This window comes from Sturnira hondurensis, unplaced genomic scaffold (assembly GCF_014824575.4).
Source record: "Sturnira hondurensis isolate 20B ecotype Veracruz unplaced genomic scaffold, ASM1482457v3 Scaffold0007865, whole genome shotgun sequence".
In the NCBI taxonomy this organism is placed as follows: domain Eukaryota; kingdom Metazoa; phylum Chordata; class Mammalia; order Chiroptera; family Phyllostomidae; genus Sturnira; species Sturnira hondurensis.
Window position 1 is genome coordinate 2,415,516 of NW_028080496.1, and position 19,542 is coordinate 2,435,057.

The window sequence follows — 19,542 nt, forward strand, 5'->3', positions numbered from 1 at the left end:
GGTTCACTTTGTTCTACCAAAGCCTTCTTACTGAGTGGCCTCCAGGACCACAAGGGGTGGACAGCCCATCCAAACCCAGCTTCCCGTTTCCTTCCTTCCCTGCAGGGCCTTGAGCACATCCGCTGCCACTCAGGGCCACCCTGTGCCTCACCATGTGGAACTGCACTGCCTCTGAAGTCACACAGCCAGCCAACTGCCTGCACCCTCCAGTGCCCTCAGCTCCCTCTGGCACTCCAGTTCCATGCTTTTGAATTTTCAGCCCTCTTCACTCCCTACCCAGTTAGACTCCACTGTCAATCATTTGTATTCCTTCTCCACCTAGTGATCTTGGATCACTTTAACCACTTAATCTGTAACTCCAGAAGCCCCTTCCACCCACCTGGATGAATCCATTGGTCCTCAACTTCCTGGCTGCCAGGTCCAACGTGTTCAAAAGTGCACAGATGGAGGCCATGGTGGTTTTATGGTCTCCAAGTCCACCTAGACCCCTGGTGCAGCTCTGTGCCATCCTCCTAAGTGTTTAAATCTGTGCCACTCGCCTCACACCTTCAACGCCTTCCCTCCTCTAGCTAATGGAAGAAGCTCCAGCTCCTCCCATTACACCCGTGAACACACATGTGCACTCAGGCTACCCACTTATGAAGGAAAGGGTGTCTGTTAGGCTTCCGGTAGAAGGGCCAGTCTCTCCTGTTGTGCGCGGAACCCCACCCTCTGCCTCAGCAGTTAGCCCCTTCTGGTTTGACTCCTATCAGAGTTAGTATCAGAGCTAATTATCCTATTAGCTGCCATCCATTTTTTGGTCTTAATGTCATGTGTCCCTCTAGAGAGTTAACTCCGTCACAGTGAGTTCAAATGATTCCCTGCACCAGTAAGCCTCCTCTCCAAACACTGGGATTCTGAGAAAGTGTGGGTGGATTCTGGCCCAAGGTGGGTGACCCCCATCTCTGGGGCTCCTGGGCCACTTTCCAGGGCAAGAAGGTCCCGCACGACATGGAGGAGCGAGTATTGCTGCCTCCGGCCGGCGGGTGTCGCCCTTGTGCCGGAGCGGTCTCAGTCTGTGGTTTGCGCAGGCGCAGAAAGCGCTTCCGGCGCCGGCCTCCCGCGCCACCGCCTCCTTGGAGAGGATGCTCCGGCTGGGCAGTGGACTGAGGTTGATCGAAGCGGGACTTGGTGCTCGGGCCTGTGCCCGGCTCCCTGCGGGCGCCGAGATGCCGAAGAAAGCTGGTGCGACGAGCAAGGCTAGTAGCAAAGTCCTGTGGCAGCGGAGGGGTGGGCCGCGGGAGAGAAACAGCACGGCGGGGGTGAGGGCTTCGGCCGCCCGCCCCTGGGGGTGGATGCTCTCAGGGCCACATCCCCTGCACTCCCGGCGGCGTACGTCCTGAGGCGCCTTCGGCCTGCGCCTACCGGGAGGCTCTGTTCTGCCCCCTCTTCTGTCAAAAAGTCGCTGCGCCCACTCTGCAAGGCGAGCTCCAGCCGGCAGCTGCCCCGGACTCCCAGGCTGGACAACCTCCCTTCTCCGGAAGTGACGCCTGCGCGCTGTCAGCATAGTGTGTTACTGTAACAGAGGTTCTTTCTCTCCCGCTGTGGCCTTAGTTTGGACGGGGGGGTTGGAGGCACCTGGACCAGGTGTTCTCATGCACGTTTACATAGCCTGTGCCGGCGGGCTGCCCGGTGCTTGTGTGCCAAACGGGAGGTTCTGATGCAGCTAACTCACGTAGTAGGCCTTTAAACATCACCGTTGTTCCCGTCTCTCCCCCAGATTCATTCCATCTCTCTCTCTCTCTCTCTCTCTCTCTCACACACACACACACACACACACACACACACACGCTTCCAGGCCTAGTTGTTCACAGACCCTTACGAGATGGTGCTGCCTGAGATACAAAACATGAATAAGTGGCCTCCGCCCCTGCGGGATGGGAAATGCAGAGCCCACCGCAGACACTAAGGTTCAGGTCAAAGTCAGGTCTCCAGGGCAGGAAGAAAATGCTCTGTGGGGTTGATGGGAAGGCTTCGTGGAGGAACTGATTTGAGCCATGACAAATGTTGGAAAACCATTCCGGGTGGCCAGCATTCCCCACATAGGGACGACTAGTCTCTAGCCTCGCTTGTCTTGGTGAAAAGTGAAAGGGAGTTGTGGAAGGATCAAATGTGTGGGGACATGTTTTGTAACCTGTGAAGTTGTAGTGTGGTTGTTGTTGTCGTTTTAGGGTAAAAGCCAGAGCAAGGAGCCAGAGAGGACACTTCCTCAATTAGGTCCTGTGGCAGTTGATCCGAAAGGTTGTGTCACCGTAGCCATCCATGCCAAACCTGGTTCTAAACAAAATGCTATAACAGGTATATCTGAACGCTGGGGTGGGAGTCCCGCACGAATCAGGCGGCCCCTCCCTCTTCCCTTTGCCTTTGTCGGAAGTTTATCCCACACGGTCGAGTACGTTTTTTCACATCTGCAGTTAAAGGCTTTTTCATTCTTAAATTCTAGATGCTAATACAAAGTTGTAAAACCAGCGTTTAAGAGTATGCAGAGTTTAAAGCATATCAGATTAGATGAAAAGCCATGGTATATTTTCTTTTTAAAAAATACAGTGTTTTAGAAAGGGCACATAAAAAACGTAGGTGGCTTAGATTATTAGTTGGCCTGTTCCAGAACTGGAGACGTTGGCTGGAGACAGGAAGAAGACGTTTTGGCGGAGTTTAATGATCCAAGGAGGAAGGGAAAACCTGAGATCCGGGAGACGATGATTAACTCCCTGTGTGAACTTGTTTTAAATCAAAATGATATAAAACATTTCTGGGTCCAGTTTCTTCATCTGTCAGATGGGAAAGTTGAACTAAGTTAAAAGCTTTCAAGCTGTTGCCTCAGGAATCTGTGCAGTGGGCAGGGGGAGGCCAGCAGACAGGGCTTCTCAGTAGCTGTGTTTACGTTTGTTTTAAATGTTGGGATTTCAGGGGAAATTGTTGTGTGTGTGGCAGGGAATTCTGAGTGGAAAATAAGTTCGAAAACCATTGATCTGAATTACATTGAAGGTCTTTTTTACCTCTTAAAAGTATGCCATTCTTAAAAAAATATTTTTTAAAACAAGACCTAAGAATTGGGGTGCCAGGCCTGGTTGCATGAATGGCCATTTCAGTTTGGGTATTTGTTGGCAGTGCCCTCTGTGGCCAGCATTTCCTGAGTCGTTGCAGTGGACACTGGCTATTCTTCGAATGCCATGTGTCATCAGATCAAACATGCCACCAACTATAAGGTACACAAGTAGTTCACGTACCAATTAGAAAGACAATCTATAGCAATTAAACACTTTCTTTCCATCTATTATAACATCTGGGTTTCGAGGCAATTGAAATTTGAGAAAATACACCTTAGAATTAACAGCAGGAGAGGAGGACGGTTGTTTTCCCTCATCCTGTGGAGTCTGTGGCCAGGATGCTCAAGCAGGGCGTGTGAGCATGTGAAGTGCCCGCCGAGTGACCCCAGATGACCCTGAGTGACCCCAGCTCAAGTTCACTTGCAGACTGCTCTGGGCAAACACTTCTTTCTCTCAGAAATAGCAGAGGAGGGCTACAGGCAGGCCACTCTCTGTGAAGGCCATATTGATGGGCAAGTCACGACCACAGAAGCAAGGTTCTTTGTCTCTGATTTCAACGCATGAATTTAAATTTATTTTTGATTCACAACATCACTTCCTAGCCATGTGACCTTGGGCCCATCTTGATTCCTATGTCATTTGTAAAATGGAAATTATATTGGTATTCACGCCTTCATAAAGTTATGAGGATTAAACAAGTTAATATTTGCAAAGTTCTTAAACATGTTTGTGTGCCCTTAAAATTAGTATCTGTGTTATGTAAATGTTCATTAAAGATTGCATTTTGAGCCCTGGCTGGTGTGGCTCAGTGGATTGAGAAAGGGCCTGCAAAACAAAGGGTCATTGGTTTGATTCCCAGTCAGGACACTTGCCTGGGTTGCAGACCAGGTCCCCAGTAGGGGGCGTGTGAGAGGCAACCACACATTGATGTTTCTTACCCTCTCTCCTTCCCTACCCCTGCTCTCTAAAAATAAACTTTTTAAAAAATATATTGTATTTATTTCTATATAAATTTTTATATATATTTATATTTATATATATATATATGTATATAGTATTTTGAAAACATTAAAGGAGGATTTCACATAAGAGACAAATCCAACTCAGTGCTCTTGTTTGTCTGAGGAGGAAGCCCTGAGCAACTCTGTGCAGTCCAGGGGGCTGCCCTACTCATCCTTGTTCAGTGAGGTTGCTGAGGCCTCACCCCACTCCTTACTCTCTGCCTGGAGTGACTCCTGTCAGAGAGGTGTAGTTTCTTTTTTTTTATTTATTATTATTATTTTTAATATAATTTTTATTTAATTCTTGTTCAAGTACAGGTGTCTGTCTTAAGAGAGATATAGTTTCCAGTCACCTAAATCTAGGATTCTGGAGGCCCATTGTGGTCAGCAGGGTGGGGGGAACACTGAGTCTCTTGTCTGGATTTGTTTTCTGTGGTGGTGGAGGCGCTTTTATCATGTTTAGCATGCTCCCTCAAGCCTGATTAGTTTCATCCTTCATTTCTGCACCCAGCAGTTATTCACTGAAAACCTGTGCGCCAGACAAATGCAAAACACCCTCGCTTCCCGAAGAAGCACTAACAGTCCACACTGTTTCCGTTCCAGATTTGACAGCCGAAGCTGTCAGTGTGGCTGTTGCAGCGCCTCCGTCGGAAGGAGAGGCAAATGCCGAGCTCTGTCGGTATCTGTCCAAGGTCTTAGAGCTGAGGAAGAGTGATGTGATTTTAGATAAGGTAGGTGTCCCTTTTTCTCTTTTTAACTACCTTTGATTAGCACACCTTAGTTATTATTCCCAGAATACTGGTGTTTTCCTTTTCCAAGTAATTGAGAAGCTAGTTGTTTGTAACTGTCACTCATTTTACTACTAAAATCTGAATTCTTCCTATTTCATCTTCCTTTCTACTGCATTGATCCTTACTCAGACCGTCCACACCATGGCCAGTATTTTCTCCTTTCCAAATTCACTCCTGTACCTTTTCTGTCAGATCAATTTCGCTGCTCTTTTCCTCCGAGTCACCATACGAAACAACCTAACATGGTTCGTTGATGATCTCCAAGAGTGAGTCCATCGAGTGTTTCTGGCCCCGCCCAGTTACCCTTGCTCACCCGGAGAAGCTCATACAAAGCCATTCACCCGCAGGTTTGCAGTAGGGTGGCATCGAGACCACCTGGGAATGGATTCTAAAAGCCAGGTTTTCTTGGCCATTGCCCTAGACCCCCTGGAATAGAGTCTGCACTAGTGAGATCCTGCCCTGTCTCTGTCTCTTAAAATTCTACCGGTTTTCCAGAGCTATACCCTGTAGCTCCCATCCAGCTTCCAGCTGGCATTTGGAGTCAATGATTGATAGGCTGCCCCTAAAAATCCATCTGATCACAGCCGGTCCCTCAACCTCCCCAACCTGTGGTGGGTCGATTCTGGTTTTCTGCCAGTGTGCACGCTCTGACGTTTGCCGGAAAGGCATTCCCCACTCTTCTCTACCCGTGCAGCTCCTACCCAACTAGGGAAAGCGCTGCTTGAATTCTCCCGTCTTTAAAGGCTGTGTTTCTAAGCAGATCCTCTGGTTGATACTTGCTTTAAGCAGCTGTGGAATCACAGCACTTGGAAATGTGGACAATTTTTTTTTAATGTTCAGAAATGTGAAACAGCATGAAGAATTACAATTTGTTCTGTATTTGGGAATTGTTTAATACAGAGTTTATATGAAATTGCAATATTCATTTTGGCAATTTAAAAAATAATGTTTAAATTTAAACAAAAGAATGACTACAAACCAGAATTCATTGAAAAATTTTAATGCCCAGCTTTTATTGTTAGAGAAATTGATGTCTCAATGCAAAAACCCTGGAGAGTTGTGAAATTTGTAGGAAGGTAGAATCTAAGAGATGGCCTTTGGGTGGATCACGGTGGCCAGGAGAAAGGGGTAGCGGAGCCGTTGGGAGAGTTGCAGGCCACCCTCTAAGGGTCCCGCCAGGACACGGCTGCAGGGCAGACAACTGAGGTCTGTCTCTAATTGTGTCAGAAAGTATCGTGTGTTATCCTGACACTGTCTTATCCTTTCCTCCCAGGGTGCTAAATCCCGTGAAAAAGTGGTGAAGCTTTTGGCCTCCGCAAGTCCAGAAGAGGTCTTGGAGAAATTGGAAAAGCAAGTTGAAAAAAAATAAAAGTAAGAAATTTAAAAATACATCCCTGAGAAACTTTTTTATTGGTAATGATGAAGAGGTTGTTAAAAAGGAAAATGTATTTAAATGCACAGAAGAAAATGTAAAAAAAAAAACACCTGTATATTTAAATGAGAACAGGTCTCCAAAAAGAAGTAGCCATTTTAATACTGTACCTTGGATATAGGTTCTAAAAAATCCCTGACCCCACATGGCTTGGAAAATATTACCCGGATTTCGCGGCATCACAGAATAGCTGGAAAGGATATTCAACATGACCTGACTCAGCCCCTTTTCTTTTGTGACGGGGCTTCTGATATGCCGAAGCTGAGAGACACCAGGGTCACACTGTGCCAGGTGACAGCCAGGACCCAGTTCCCTTGACTGCTAGTTGGGTGCAGTCTGTCCTGACTATAAACTGAAAGGACAATACTCCCACACCACTTCTGGAATTCTAGGGACTGCCTTCTAATCCAGGTTACACGTGACAGGAGAACTTGTCACTGCTTCATAGTGTTTATATTTTAAAAATGCTTATCTATATGCAAAAATGTTGTTTGCATCTTTTTTAAAATGCTCGAGCATTTTATGAAAATGTAAGAATAATCCGGACTTGTACAGGCATACCTCTTTTTATTGCACTTTGAAGATACTGGTGTTTTTACACATTGGAGGTTTGTGGCCGCTCTGTTGGGTAATTCTGTCGGCGCCATTTTTCCAACAGCACTTGCTCACTTTGTGTCTTGTGTCTCATTTTGTAACTCTCATAATATTTCATACTTTTTCGTTATTCCATTTGTTATGGTGAACTGTGAACAGTGACCCTTGATGTGACTATTGTCATTGTGTTGTGGCGCCATGAACCACGTCCATATAAGACAGTGGACTTGACGGGTAAATGTGTGTGTTCTGACTGCTCCGCCTGCCAGCTGTGCCCGGTCTCTCTCCCTTTCCTCAGGCCTCTCTATTCCCTGAGACACAGCAGTAGTGAAGTCAGGCCAGTGAATAACCCTGCAATGGCCTCTAGGTGCTCAAGTGAAAGGAGGAGTCGCACGTCTCTCACTTTAAATCAAAAACTAGACATGATTAAGCTCAGTGAGAAAGGCATGTCCAAAGCAGAGATAGGCCGAAAGCTAGGCCTCTCGCGCCAGACAGTTAGCCAAGTTGTGAATGCAAAGGAAAAGTTCTTGACGGAAATTAAAAATGCCACCCCAGCGAATACACGAGTGATAAGAAAGCAAAACAGGCTGATTGCTGACATGGAGAAAGTGTTAGTGGTCTGGATAGAAGATCAGACCAGCCACAACGTTCCCCTAAGCCAGAGCCTCATCCAGAGCAAGGCCCTGACTCTCTTCAATTCTCTGAAGGCCGAGAGAGGGGAGGAAGCCGCGGAAGAAAAGTTCGAAGCTAGTAGAGGTTGGTTTGTGAGATTTAAGGAAAGGTGCTGTCTCTGTAAGTTCAAAGTGCCAGGCGACGCAGCAGGTGCCAAGGCAGAAGCTGCAGCCGGTTACCCGGAAGATCTGGCTAAGACGATCCGTGAAGGCGGCTACACTAAACAACAGATTTTCAATGTGGATGAAACAGCCTTGTACTGGAAGAGGCTGCCCTCTAGGACTTTCATAGCTGGAGAGAGGAAGTCAGGGCCCGGCTTCCGAGCTTCAAAGGACAGGCTGGCTCTCCTGTTAGGGGCTAATGCAGCCGGCGACTGTAAGCTGAAGCCAATGCTCATTTATTATTCTGAAAATCCTACGGCCCTTAAGAATTACGCTAAATCTACTCTGCCCGTGCTCTATAAATGGAACAACAAGGCCTGGATGACAGCTCATCTGTTTACAACGTGGTTTACCGAATATTTTAAGCCCACTGTTGAGACCTACTGCTCAGAAAACAAGATCCCTTTCAAAATATTGCTGCTCGTTGACAATGCAGCTGTTCACCCGAGAGCTCTGAAGGAGATGTACGATGAGATTGACGTCATTTTCATGCCTGCCGGCACGGCGTCCATCCTGCAGCCCATGGCTCAAGGGGTCATTTCAGTTTTCAAGTCTTACTATTTAAGGAATACGTTTCGTAAGGCTATAGCTGCTGTAGATAGTGGCTCCTCTAATGGGTCTGGGCAGAGTAAACTGAGAGCCTTCTGGAAAGGATTCACCATCCTAGAAGCCATTAAGAACATACGTGATTCGTGGGATGAGGTCAACATTTCCACGTTAACAGGAGTTTGGAAGAAGCTGATTCCAACCCTCATGGAGGACCCCGAGGAGCCGGAGCCTTCCGTGCAGGCGGTCGCTGCAGACGTGGTGGGCATGGCAAGGGGACTGGAGCTAGACGTGGGGCCTGAAGACGTGGCTGAGTGGCTGCGATCTCACGATGAAGCTCTAACAGCTGAGGACTGGCTTCTTATGGATGCGCAGAGGAAGTGGTTTCTTGAGATGGAGTCTCCTGGTGACGGCGGGGGGAGGGTAGTGGGAATGACAACGAGGGATCTAGAACGTTACATAAGCTTAGTTGATGAAGCAGCGTCGGGGTTTGAGAGGATGGACCCCAACTTCAAAAGAAGCTCTGCTGTGGGTAAAATGCTATCCAATAGCATTGCGTGCTACAGAAAAATCATTCAGGAAAGGAAGAACCAGTCGACGAGGCAAACGTCATTGTTGTCTCTTTTTAAGAAGTCGCCACAGCCACCCCAGCCTTCGGCAACGACCACCCTGATCAGTCAGCAGCTACTAACACCAAGGCAAGACCCTCCGCCAGCAAAGAGATCGCGACTCCCCGAAGGCTCAGATGATGGCTAGCGTTCTGTAGCAAAAAAGTACTTTTTAAGGTACATGCATAGTTTTGCTTACACTTTACATGGACAGAACCTAAGAAGGCAACACCCAACTCGTCCTGCCCCTGGAGGCAGAAGCCAAAAACCTGGCTCCCGTGGGCCTCTCCCCACCCCTTTGCTGCGGGGGCCACGGAAGGGTGGGGGGCGGGATAGAGAGAGAACCAGAGCATGTAGGTGGTACCTTTGCAGTGTTTAAAATTCCAGACGGCTAAAAACTCACCAACTTAGGGAGGCAGTTCTTTCCTGGGCTGTGGGTTCCCAGCATGTCCCCCTTACAAAAATTCTAGGGATTTGGTTAAGTAGGTCCTTTAACTACAATGCAGGATATCAATTTTGGAACCCACCATGGCCCCCATTTCAGATATTTTTTTTTTAATACATGTGCCTGGAGACTAAATTTTCAATTTCAATCCAAGAGGTGGCACTATAATGCGAAAGCAGAGAGCCACCTAATAAGAAAGGACCAAACTGTACTATTTGAAAGTCCCTTCTTCAGTGTCTGATACTGGTGATCCTTCTTGTCTCATTTCCTCAGAGGCTCCCCTGGGGCTGTCTCCTCATATCTTGAGTTTAGCTCAGACTAGAGTGTGGTGTTAACCCAGGCCGACTGGGCACCCAGAAGTTCAGGGTCACTGCTGTGGAGAAGTCAGTGTGACGACCCCCAATGCCTCCCTTAACTCACAGCTTTCAGAAATCCCCTTTAGTTGATGTTTTTGAAAGTGGAATTGGGCTGGACGATTGTCAAGGACTAAATTCTAAATGAGATGCCAGATTGATTCCTTTAAGTCAAGAACACACCTGCCAGTTAGACAGAACAGTGGCCTCCTCTAGGGAGCATGTTCCGTCCCTTTGGGAAATCTCTTAAGCCGGTTGTTTGGAGGCTGCTTGGCGAGCTTGGGGTCAGGGGCAGGGAAAGCCCGGCCCGGGTCAGCTGTGACCATCTGGAGCCTGCATGTCTGCTGCAGGGAGCGGTGTGTCTGGTCAGCCCCTCTCCCGGGACAGTACGGGACACCGATGATTGATGGCACAGGAGCTGCCTCTTTCTGAGGTCCAGGGAGACCGCCGCCTTCTCCCCACCTAGGCTTTCTTCGGGGAGTCCTTATAACTCCGTGAAGATGTTCAGCATTTCATGATCCCGGTCCGGCTCTGTGTCCAGCTGCCTGTCTAGTCTTGCTGTCCGAGTTTGGGCAGGGGGCATCTACCGACACTCTGCAGCACCAGTTACAGACTCTATCACTGATACATGGAACTCTTCTCACCCAGGAGGCGGTTTTACTTTTGCAGTGGCTTTCAAACCGTGCCAGAGCCTTAGGTTTCCCCAGTGACGCCTTGGGGGTGGGAGCACTGTGGGGAGGAAGGGGACAAGTCATGTCACCAGAACGCCAAGCCTTTGGTCCTCCTCAAGCTGTGCTTCCGATGCGGTGGTGGCAGCCACACGTGGCTCTTGGGCACTTGAAGTGTGGCCAATCAGATTTCAAAATAAAAGATGAAAGTATCATAAAACAAAGGCCACGCTGGAAACAGCACCAACAAAAGATGCTGAACATGGCCTGTGGTTCAGAAGGTGGGACAGAGAAAGGTGAGCGAGGGAAGGAAAATGGCAGGAACAGAAACCAAAAGAACATGAGCACACGCCGTATTGGAGTCCTGAAGAAGAGAATCCAAGAAATGAAACTGAAAAAAATGTAAAGATATCATTAAGAAAACATTGGAGAAATAACAAGATAAATTTACAGGTAACAAGGCACAGTGTCCCAGGTGAAACACTAACAAAGAATGACCAACAGCGAGATATAACCTGGTAAAATTCTCCGATTTGAAAAATAAGAGCTCACGGCCATTTAGATGGAAAATCTAAGTCACGGGGAGGGGGAGGGGGGATATCCCTGCCTACTCACGTGTTGTGGATGGGACTGAATTGCTGCAGTATTTTAGGAAGTGTGGTAGCATTTATTAAAATTACAAGTACCAGTCCTTTTAACCCCACACTCCTACTTTTGAAGACGACCCCACAAAACAGGCAAAAACACCGAAAGGTGTGTGGGAAAGCAATGTGGCGCTGTCAGTAGGGGCAGGAGGGGGAAGCAACCCACGTGTCTGCCCAGAGGACAGTCGTCACGTTGTCATCAGTAAATCCGTACTATAGTGTGTCCTTCCAATCAGATCATTCGAATTTACTCTATAACTGCTGACCTGGAGTCTGTTATATTTTGTTGCATAAACAAAGAATATACATATATATGTGTGTATGCGTATGTATTTTTATATATAAAATAACCATACCTTAATAAAAAAAGGAAAATGTTCATGTATATCAAATTTATGTCTGTTTGTGTGGGCATGGGGAAAGAGACACAACAGACCGTAATGACCAGCTGGGTGCAGATTGTTCGTATTTGTATTATTTCATTTTTTAAATAATATTTATATATACATAAAACATATCTAGCGAAGGAAACTTAAAATGAGAAAAACACACAAAAAAGGAAAAGCTCTGGCCTTGAGCGATTTGAGCAGCTTTATTTACTTCATTCCGATGAAGAGGCTGGAGCTCTGGGCGGGAGCTAATGGCACTGGCAGTGGGAAAAAGCCACGAGATCATCATCACCTCGTCCCCTGAAGCCGGAGAAGGCGCTGAACCCCAGAGAAAGTCCAGCTGGTCATTAATACGTTTGGGCTCACTGTGCCCTTCGGGGACAGGAACGAAAGCACCAACTGAATCAGCCCCTCGGCCCATGGAGACATCGGTGGGGGATCTGGGCCCGGCCTGCACTTGCGCCCCAGGCAGCCCAGAGGTGCCCCACACTCCTGGAGCCACAGAGCTGACGGGGACCGGGCCCAGCTTAGTGCCGGGCACTGCGCACGATGCTTCACTTAATCCCGCAAGGGGCTGGCGGTCACATCTGACTAACATGGGCTTGGTGGGAGATGAACAAAACCTGCTCCTCCCATACCATCCTGTAAATCTTAAAATCCAAGGGGTACTTTAAAAGCTCATCTCTACTTTTCTAGTCTGATAGTATTGGTAACTCATTCGTATTTTCATTCATGTAAGGACACAATCACAGCTCCTCACTAAGTCTCCTCCCTACCCCCGTCTTCTGTCAGTTACTCCACATCCTGTACATGAACACTGTGCTTTATTTACATCTCACCAAGTACTTTCCTCCCTTCGCTTCAACAAATGTTCATGCAGCACCAGTTCTATACCACTGGGGGGTTAGTGGTCACAAATTCTGGTTCCTCCTGTCACTCTTGTATGTCCCGCTCATTTATTTTTATGATAACGCTGGGAGAGTGGCAGGGTAGGGATTATCCCCGATTTTGCAGGTGAGCAGATAACTCCCAGCCTAAGGGATTTTCTCAAGGTCACACACCTTGCAGGGATGGAACTGGAAGCCAGGACTGCTGACACTTAATGCTGTTACAACAGACCATCTGTTTGAGATTAATTGCATTTGACACCATTTTAATCCTCTTCAATGATTACTTTTTTGATGTTATTTTCTGTCTCTGTGCATGAAGCAGAAACCATGTCTTTTATGTCTTCCTGGTTTGGGGCACATATGACTGCCGTTTAAGAAAGAAAAGAAGCCCTGGCTGGTGTAGCTCAATGGATTGAGCACGGGCCTGCGAACCCACATGAGTTGCGGTTCAATTCCCAGTCAGGGCACATGCCTGGGTTGCAGGCCAGTTCCCAGCAGGGGACTCACAAGCAACCATACATTGATATTTCTCTCCTTCCCTTTCCCTCTAAAGATAGATAAATAAAATATTCTTAAGAAAAGAAAGAAAAAAAGGGAGAGAAACTAATACAAAAGCTCTATCTCAGAGTTCATGTGTGTAATGAATGAGGATAAATGTCAATATGGCTTTTTAAATATACTACACAAAATAAAACAAATGGAATGTTGGGCTAAAAAAGAAAAGAAAGAAAAAACCACCAGCATATAGATAACTCATGTGGAATGCAGAAATAGCTCAGGTTAAAGGGAAGATTCTTACCGTGTTTTCAAGCAGGACCGGTGGTCAGGCCATCCATACCGTACTCTATCAGTGTTAAAATATTTAAATATTGTAGGAAAATCACCTTTCTTCCGAGCTTTCTGAGAGGCACCCCTCACTCCAGATCTGCCCCTGGACCTCTGGATTTCCCTAATTAGTGTCAAAAGTGGACACAGCACAGGGCCTCCAGGATCCTGCTCCAAAGCTGTGGTCAGCTGCTGTCCCGCTTGGCAGTGCCTGGGCTCCTTCAGCTGGTGAGTATTTTTAATACTCCATCTGCTTTGAGAGAAGATCCTGGGTCACAGTCAGGCCAGCGTTCCCCCTCTGGGCCAAATGTCTGTAGTGTCACGGCCCATCTTTATGGTTGTCTATTAATGTGATTAAAGGAGTGGAGGAAACCCCTTACTTTTATTTACATCTGAGTGTGAAGAGTTGTTTTATTAGGTCCTTTCCAAACAAACAAACAAAAGTTACCCAAAAGATGGCTCTTCAGGACAGGGGAGAGGAAAGCGGGGTGCGGAGCACGGAGACACGCCCCTGGAGAAGTCGGGCCTGGCGTGCAGTGCTAAGGGAGAGTGCAGACTGCGGAAGCTGCCTTTTAATCCCTCTGGCCTATGTTGAAACATACACTCTTTTTAAAAAATATATTTATTTATTTATTTATTTATTTATTTATTTTTAGAGAGAGGGGAAGGGAAGGAGAAAGAGTGGGAGAGAAACATCAATGTGTGGTTGCCTCTCATGTGACCCCTACTGGGGACCTGACCTGCAACCCAGGCATGTGCCCTGACTGGGAATCGAACCAGCAGCAACCCTCTGCTTCACAGGCCCATGCGCAATCCACTGAGCTACACTAGCCAGGGCATATATACTCTTAATATTAGCTTTAAATATCAAATAAATCTTTTTCAATGGATATGAAAGAGGCAGTAATAAAAAAGTATAAGACTCATGTCACCATATTAAAGAATAGGCTAACCACCAAAACTTGGGAACTAGATTAATATTTTAAGTATTTTATTTAAATAAAGCCATTGTAATGGCCACTAAAATTACCTGAAATATAATCACTCTGAAAGGAAGTTATAGCATCATGGTATTTGCAGAAGAGAAAGCAGCAAAAGTGCACATATGGAAGTGGATATGATGTAAAATCAGCCAGCATTAAGTACCAGAAAAGAAAACATAGGTAATTGCAGTAGAGTCGATTACACATGATGAAAAGGAAAGGGGAACATTACAGCGTTTTCCTCATACTTTTGTGTAACATGAATTTTGACCTACTATATTTAAAGTTAGCAAAAAGCCTTAGAGCTTGTATAAAATGATTGCGAGCCCTAGTCCCACCCACCATTAGATTAAGACTCTAGAACTGAGAATGATTCCTTCTTCATTTTACGGAATTTTATTTTTATTCTTGATATTCCTCTAAAAGAGACCAGAATGATCGTGGAGCTGACTCATACCTACAGAGTAATTACAAAGTACCGTAGTCACGTAACAACAAGAGCCAAAAATGAAATCCACTACAATTACTTCACCTTCCAACTGCGGGTGTTAATGTACAAACATCACAGCTAGGCATGGCTGTGCGTTCACGAGTTGGCTTTACAACCTCTGGGAGGTTGTAGGAATGAGCATATCCAAGTATATGGACATTTCCTCCTATTGAAAAGTAAAAGCAAAGGTTTTCTACTTTAAAATTTCTAACTTCTGTGCATAGCAGACAGAACTGAAGGTCAAACAAGGAAAAGATCCACAAAGTTCGAAGCACTATGAAGTCATGAAACAGAAGGATCTGAGGTAGAAGTTAGGCCACGTAACCCAGCAACCATCACATCTCTCCAGTAAGACCTGAAATGCCTCAAGAAAATTAACCTGTTTTCTAAAATCAGATGTAAAACTATGACCAACAGAAGATACACACAGATGTTTGCCTTGTTAACCAAGTGGATGGTTTTACTAAAAGCCGCTGCCGTTGCTCTCAGTAGTAACCATAGGGAGGCCGCTGGTTGTAGCCATAGTGTCCATACTGGTGAGGGTAGTAGGCTTCTTGTCTGTGCTGCTGGTAGTTGTTCCCCCAGGGCCGGCCATGCCATTGATTGGATCGATTGTCACTCGGCCACCCCCGTCTGCTGTCCCGACCTCTGAACTGTCTGTTGTCTTGCAACCTACAACAAAAAAACAAGAATATTTTTATACTTCCCCTTTAAGACAACACATTGCCAATCCATCCTGTTGCATTCGATTTCTCAGTTGAGTACTTGGTAAACAAGAGCGGTAAACATTTTTCTCTACAGAATATTACAGCACCAGCTATTCAAAACCATTTTGCCCTGGCTGGCGTAGCTCAGTGGATTGAGCGTGGGCTTGCGAGCCACACGATCGCGGTTCGATTCCCAGTCAGGGCACATGCCTGGGTTGCAGGCTGGTTCCCGGGAGGGGATGCACCGGAAGGCAACCATACATCGATATTTCTCTCCCTCTCTCCTTCCCTTCCCCTCTAAAGATAAATAAATAAAATCTTTAAAACAAAAACAAAACCATTCCTAAGACTTAAATTATCCCTCCACTGTTACACTGGGCATGGTTGGCAGAGAAACAGGCAGACTGCAATACCAAACCCCAAACAAGATCGTTCTGAATCAAACTGAAAACTATTACACTGTAGAAACAAATAAACAATGTGATTTATTCCTTTTATCTATTCCAGGGTGCCAAACTCATTTTTACTGGGGGCCACATCAGCCTCACAGTTGCCTTCAAAGGGCTGAAATAATTTAGGACTGTATAAATGTAACTACTCCTTAACTGTTAAGGAATTGAAATTACATTTGGCCCTTTGAAGACAACCGCGAGGCTGATGTGGCCCCTGGTGAAAATGAGTTTGACACCCCTGATCTATTCTGCATTATTAAATAGAAGTAACTTCCACTATAGTGGAAGTATATAGTACACATAGTATGTGTACTTTCTCAAATAAAATGAAAACATTACCTTCTTTATGGAATTTTATACAAAGTTTTGTAGAAGACTCGAGGTTTTTACAGTATATTTGCAAATAAAATATTCGTCCACAGAAAGAACGTTTTAAAAAAAATTAACACATACACAATTAACAATGAAGTGGAAAAAAAATACGTGGGCTGACAAAACGTTAAGACAGATAGGTACCAGCCAGGGAACAAAAGCCATGGTCCCCACCCTCAGGGGTCTCTGGGCTAGCAGGCGGCAGCTGTTCGCTCCCAGATCTGCCATCCGCAAGTCGTTCTTCGCCAGCGACACCTACCAGTTGCCTCTGGTTCTCTGGTTCCCGCCAGCTCTGCTACCCCATTCCTCGACAATGGGAGGGGACTCAGGAGGGCGTTTCAGGTATTCCTGGTACTCTTTGTCATCTTCTGTGAATCTGCTGGCAAACATCTCTTCAAAATTTGGGACAGCTTCCGAAGTGTCAGTCATTCTGGAGTTCTGTACACTTCTTGATTTGTTTCTATTAGGATTTTAAAAAATGAACAGTATTTTGCCAGTGAGAAGCCAAGAAATAAACAATTTTAGGTACGCCCAGAATAAAATGCAGGAGGTGGCTTAAAAGAAAAAAAAAGCCAATTAAAGTGCAGTCCAGAGTATTTTATAATGGTATCCAATGTATTCTTACTGGAAATTCTGTGACGAATGAAAAATAACTACTATAGATTCCAACGGCTATAAAAACTGAAATCTATCAGCTGGGTCTTCCAGGACCGTTATGAATTCCCTCAACAAGCAGCACTTCACTGACATTTTCAGAGATCCCTCTACATCTGAGAAAAGATGTGGCTTAGCCCTGGCTGGTGTGGCTCAGTGGATTGAGCGCCAGCCTGTGAACCAAAGGATGGCGGTTCAATTCCCAGTCAGGGCACATGCCTGGGATGCAGGCCAAGTCCCCAGTATGGGGTGTGTGAGAAGCAACCACACATTATTATTTTGCTCCCTCTCTCTCCTTCTCTTCCCCTCTCTCTAAAAATGAATAAATAAAAAATCTTCTTAAAAAAAAAAAGATGTGGCTTAGGCTGCGGGGACCTAATTCTTGAGAAACCAGGGGACAAAGAATTCACTTCTTTCGACCTTCACCCAAATCCTGGAAGCCAGCCGTAGCAGTGTTCTATCGGGAACCCCACTTTCCATTCTTTCCCGATCAGATCCTGCTCCGCACTTGCTTCCCCTGCCTTCCCTTTCCTAGCCCAAACCCATCTTTTTGCTCTTTGCCTAAAGACTACTAAAACCTGTTTTCTGATTTGGGGCACCTGTGACATCATGCTAAAATTTTAACACCAAATCTCCTTATCGGACATCCCCCAAATTATCTTCTTTCCTGTATTTAACTTACAGTAAAGAGTTGTTGCCCTGGCTGGTGTAGCTCAGTGGATTGACCGCACGCCTGCGAACCACACAATCGAGGTTCGATTCCTAGTCAGGGCACATGCCTGGGTTGCAGGCCAGTTCCCAGTTCCCGGTGGGGGATGCATGGGAGGCAACCATACATTGATATTTCTCTCCCTCTCTCCTTCCTTTCCCTTCTAAGATAAATAAAATCTTTTAAAAAAAGAGTTGTTGACAAAGAAATGATATTGGAAGATAGCTGTTTCACTTGTTTGTCCTCCTAATCCCTCAAAACATGCAAATATTTGTCACACTGCCTTCATCCCAACAAAATTAAACAGATTATTGTTTGGACGCAAGAAACAACATCTGGATGTTCTACCTTTCAGACCCCTGCTCTCTCAGAGAGTATGGCTTATTAAAAATGGCAGGCTTCCCATGTGTCTGGGAGTGGCAAACCGCTGTCCAATTCTTAAATCCAAGGTACGTTTTAAAATAAATTCTGCTATAGATGGTAGGTAGAAAATAGACAGGAGGGAGGGCCAGAATAGTAGGGGAAATACAGAATCTAAAAAACTTGAGACACGTGGTCATAAACTAAAGGGGGGGAATAGTAGGGGAGGGGGTGTGCAGGGTGGAGGGGAATGAAGGGAGAAATAGGACAGCTGTAATGGCATAATCAATAAAATATATTTAAAATAATAAAATTTAAAAAAGAAATATAAAATAAATAAATAAACTCTGCTACTTAGAATTCGTGCTTGAGTTTCTCTAGGGGTCACAGAAGTCCCCAGAAAGACGGGTGCTATTCTATTTTTAAGTTCGCCCACATCACCATCCCACAAGTAAATCTATGTATCATTACTCATGAGAATGCAATTTAAATAGAATGCTATTAACCCACGTTACCGCAATACATTTAATTAAAATAACAAGGGTAATTTTTATTGATTCAAGCTCTACTCACCAACAGGGATTTGAAGTTGCACAGTTTGATAATGTTTGGGTTGTCTAGATCTGTGGGAGAGAGAAAAAACAACCTTCAAGAAAACCCTCGCCCTGGCTGGTGTAGCTCAGTGGATTGAGCACGGGCCTGTGAAGCAAAGGGTCGCTAGTTTGATTCCCAGTCAGGGCACATGCCTGGGTTGCAGGCCAGGTCCCCAGTAGCAGATACATGAGAGGCAACCACACATTATTGTTTCTCTCCCACTTTCTCCTTCCCTTCCCCTCTCTCTAAAAATAAATTAAAAAATAAAATACTAAAGAAAAAAGAAAACCCTCAAAAGGCACAGGGGAGCGGGTAGAGACCATAAGGGCTTTAAATTAACGCAGGGGTTGGATTAATGCAGGGGTTGGTTGCTCTAACGCATTCCAACGCTAATTTGAAAGTGCACAAAAGTGCCAGCGAAGAGCTTGAAAATGATACAAAGATTTGTCCTCTGAGCCTTCAGAACCAATAAACTAGTTGCAGCGTGAATAACTAGTTCCATCACAACGTGTGTTTTTTTTTTTCCCGCTGAAATAAAGGGGCACAGCCTTTCAGATTCGCACTCGAACATGAGTTTATTTACCAGTAAAGCCACACAGAACTCCGGCTGCAGGCGACTAACCTTGGAAAGGACTAATCAGAATGAGGTTTCGCTGCCCCAGGAGGTGAACCCAGAGGACCGGGGGAGGTAAGGACTGGAAACCACCGCGATTTTTCAGTCCGCTCCCAAAGCAAATCAGAGCTGGTCTGCCAAGGCTTTGGGAGGTTCGCCCCTTTCCGAAGCACCCTAGACGTCCCGGTGCGAAGGAAACTAGAGGCTGTGAAGAGCAAGGAGCTTCCGACCTCGCGGAAGCTCCCAGACCTGGAGCCGCAGACCGAGGACAGCTCGCCACCCGGCTCGGCCCACCCGCCTCCCTCCTCCCCGGCATCCAAACGGGCAAATCACCCTCCAAACGCTGTGTCTACTCAGCTCGGGCGGAGCTCCGCCGCCGAAACGCAGAAAACCCACCTCTGGTTCACAACGCCTCCAACTCTGCACCACCCCACCTCTCCAAGGTAACTGAGCCACTACTGTCAGAATCCGACACCCCCCTCACTTCCGCTTCCGGCAAG

General features: G+C 46.1%; 3 protein-coding genes across 4 annotated transcripts; 2 read left to right on the forward strand and 1 right to left on the reverse strand.

Moving 5' to 3' along the window:
• The first annotated feature begins 1,073 nt into the window (after positions 1 to 1,073).
• On the forward strand, positions 1,074 to 6,262 carry CUNH15orf40 (chromosome unknown C15orf40 homolog). The gene is made up of 4 exons (XM_037053527.1): positions 1,074 to 1,238; positions 2,211 to 2,337; positions 4,694 to 4,821; positions 6,155 to 6,262. The coding sequence occupies exons 1-4, from the start codon at positions 1,125 to 1,127 to the stop codon at positions 6,248 to 6,250; spliced, it is 465 nt and encodes a 154-aa protein (XP_036909422.1). The 5' UTR covers positions 1,074 to 1,124; the 3' UTR covers positions 6,251 to 6,262.
• A 336-nt stretch (positions 6,263 to 6,598) lies between these two features.
• On the forward strand, positions 6,599 to 10,894 carry TIGD1 (tigger transposable element derived 1). The gene has a single exon (XM_037053521.1). The coding sequence runs from the start codon at positions 7,264 to 7,266 to the stop codon at positions 9,040 to 9,042; it is 1,779 nt and encodes a 592-aa protein (XP_036909416.1). The 5' UTR covers positions 6,599 to 7,263; the 3' UTR covers positions 9,043 to 10,894.
• Positions 10,895 to 14,078: 3,184 nt separating this feature from the next.
• On the reverse strand, positions 14,079 to 19,539 carry RAMAC (RNA guanine-7 methyltransferase activating subunit). 2 transcript variants are annotated; one of them, XM_037053528.1, is made up of 4 exons: positions 19,439 to 19,539; positions 18,409 to 18,458; positions 16,372 to 16,572; positions 14,079 to 15,253 (listed from the first exon to the last, which is right to left on the reverse strand). In XM_037053528.1, the coding sequence occupies exons 3-4, from the start codon at positions 16,539 to 16,541 to the stop codon at positions 15,067 to 15,069; spliced, it is 357 nt and encodes a 118-aa protein (XP_036909423.1). In that variant the 5' UTR covers positions 16,542 to 16,572; positions 18,409 to 18,458; positions 19,439 to 19,539; the 3' UTR covers positions 14,079 to 15,066. The 2 variants fall into 2 exon arrangements, with proteins under 2 accessions (XP_036909423.1, XP_036909424.1); XM_037053529.1 differs by lacking the exon at positions 18,409 to 18,458 and having other exon boundaries at positions 19,439 to 19,513.
• Positions 19,540 to 19,542: the final 3 nt, after the last annotated feature.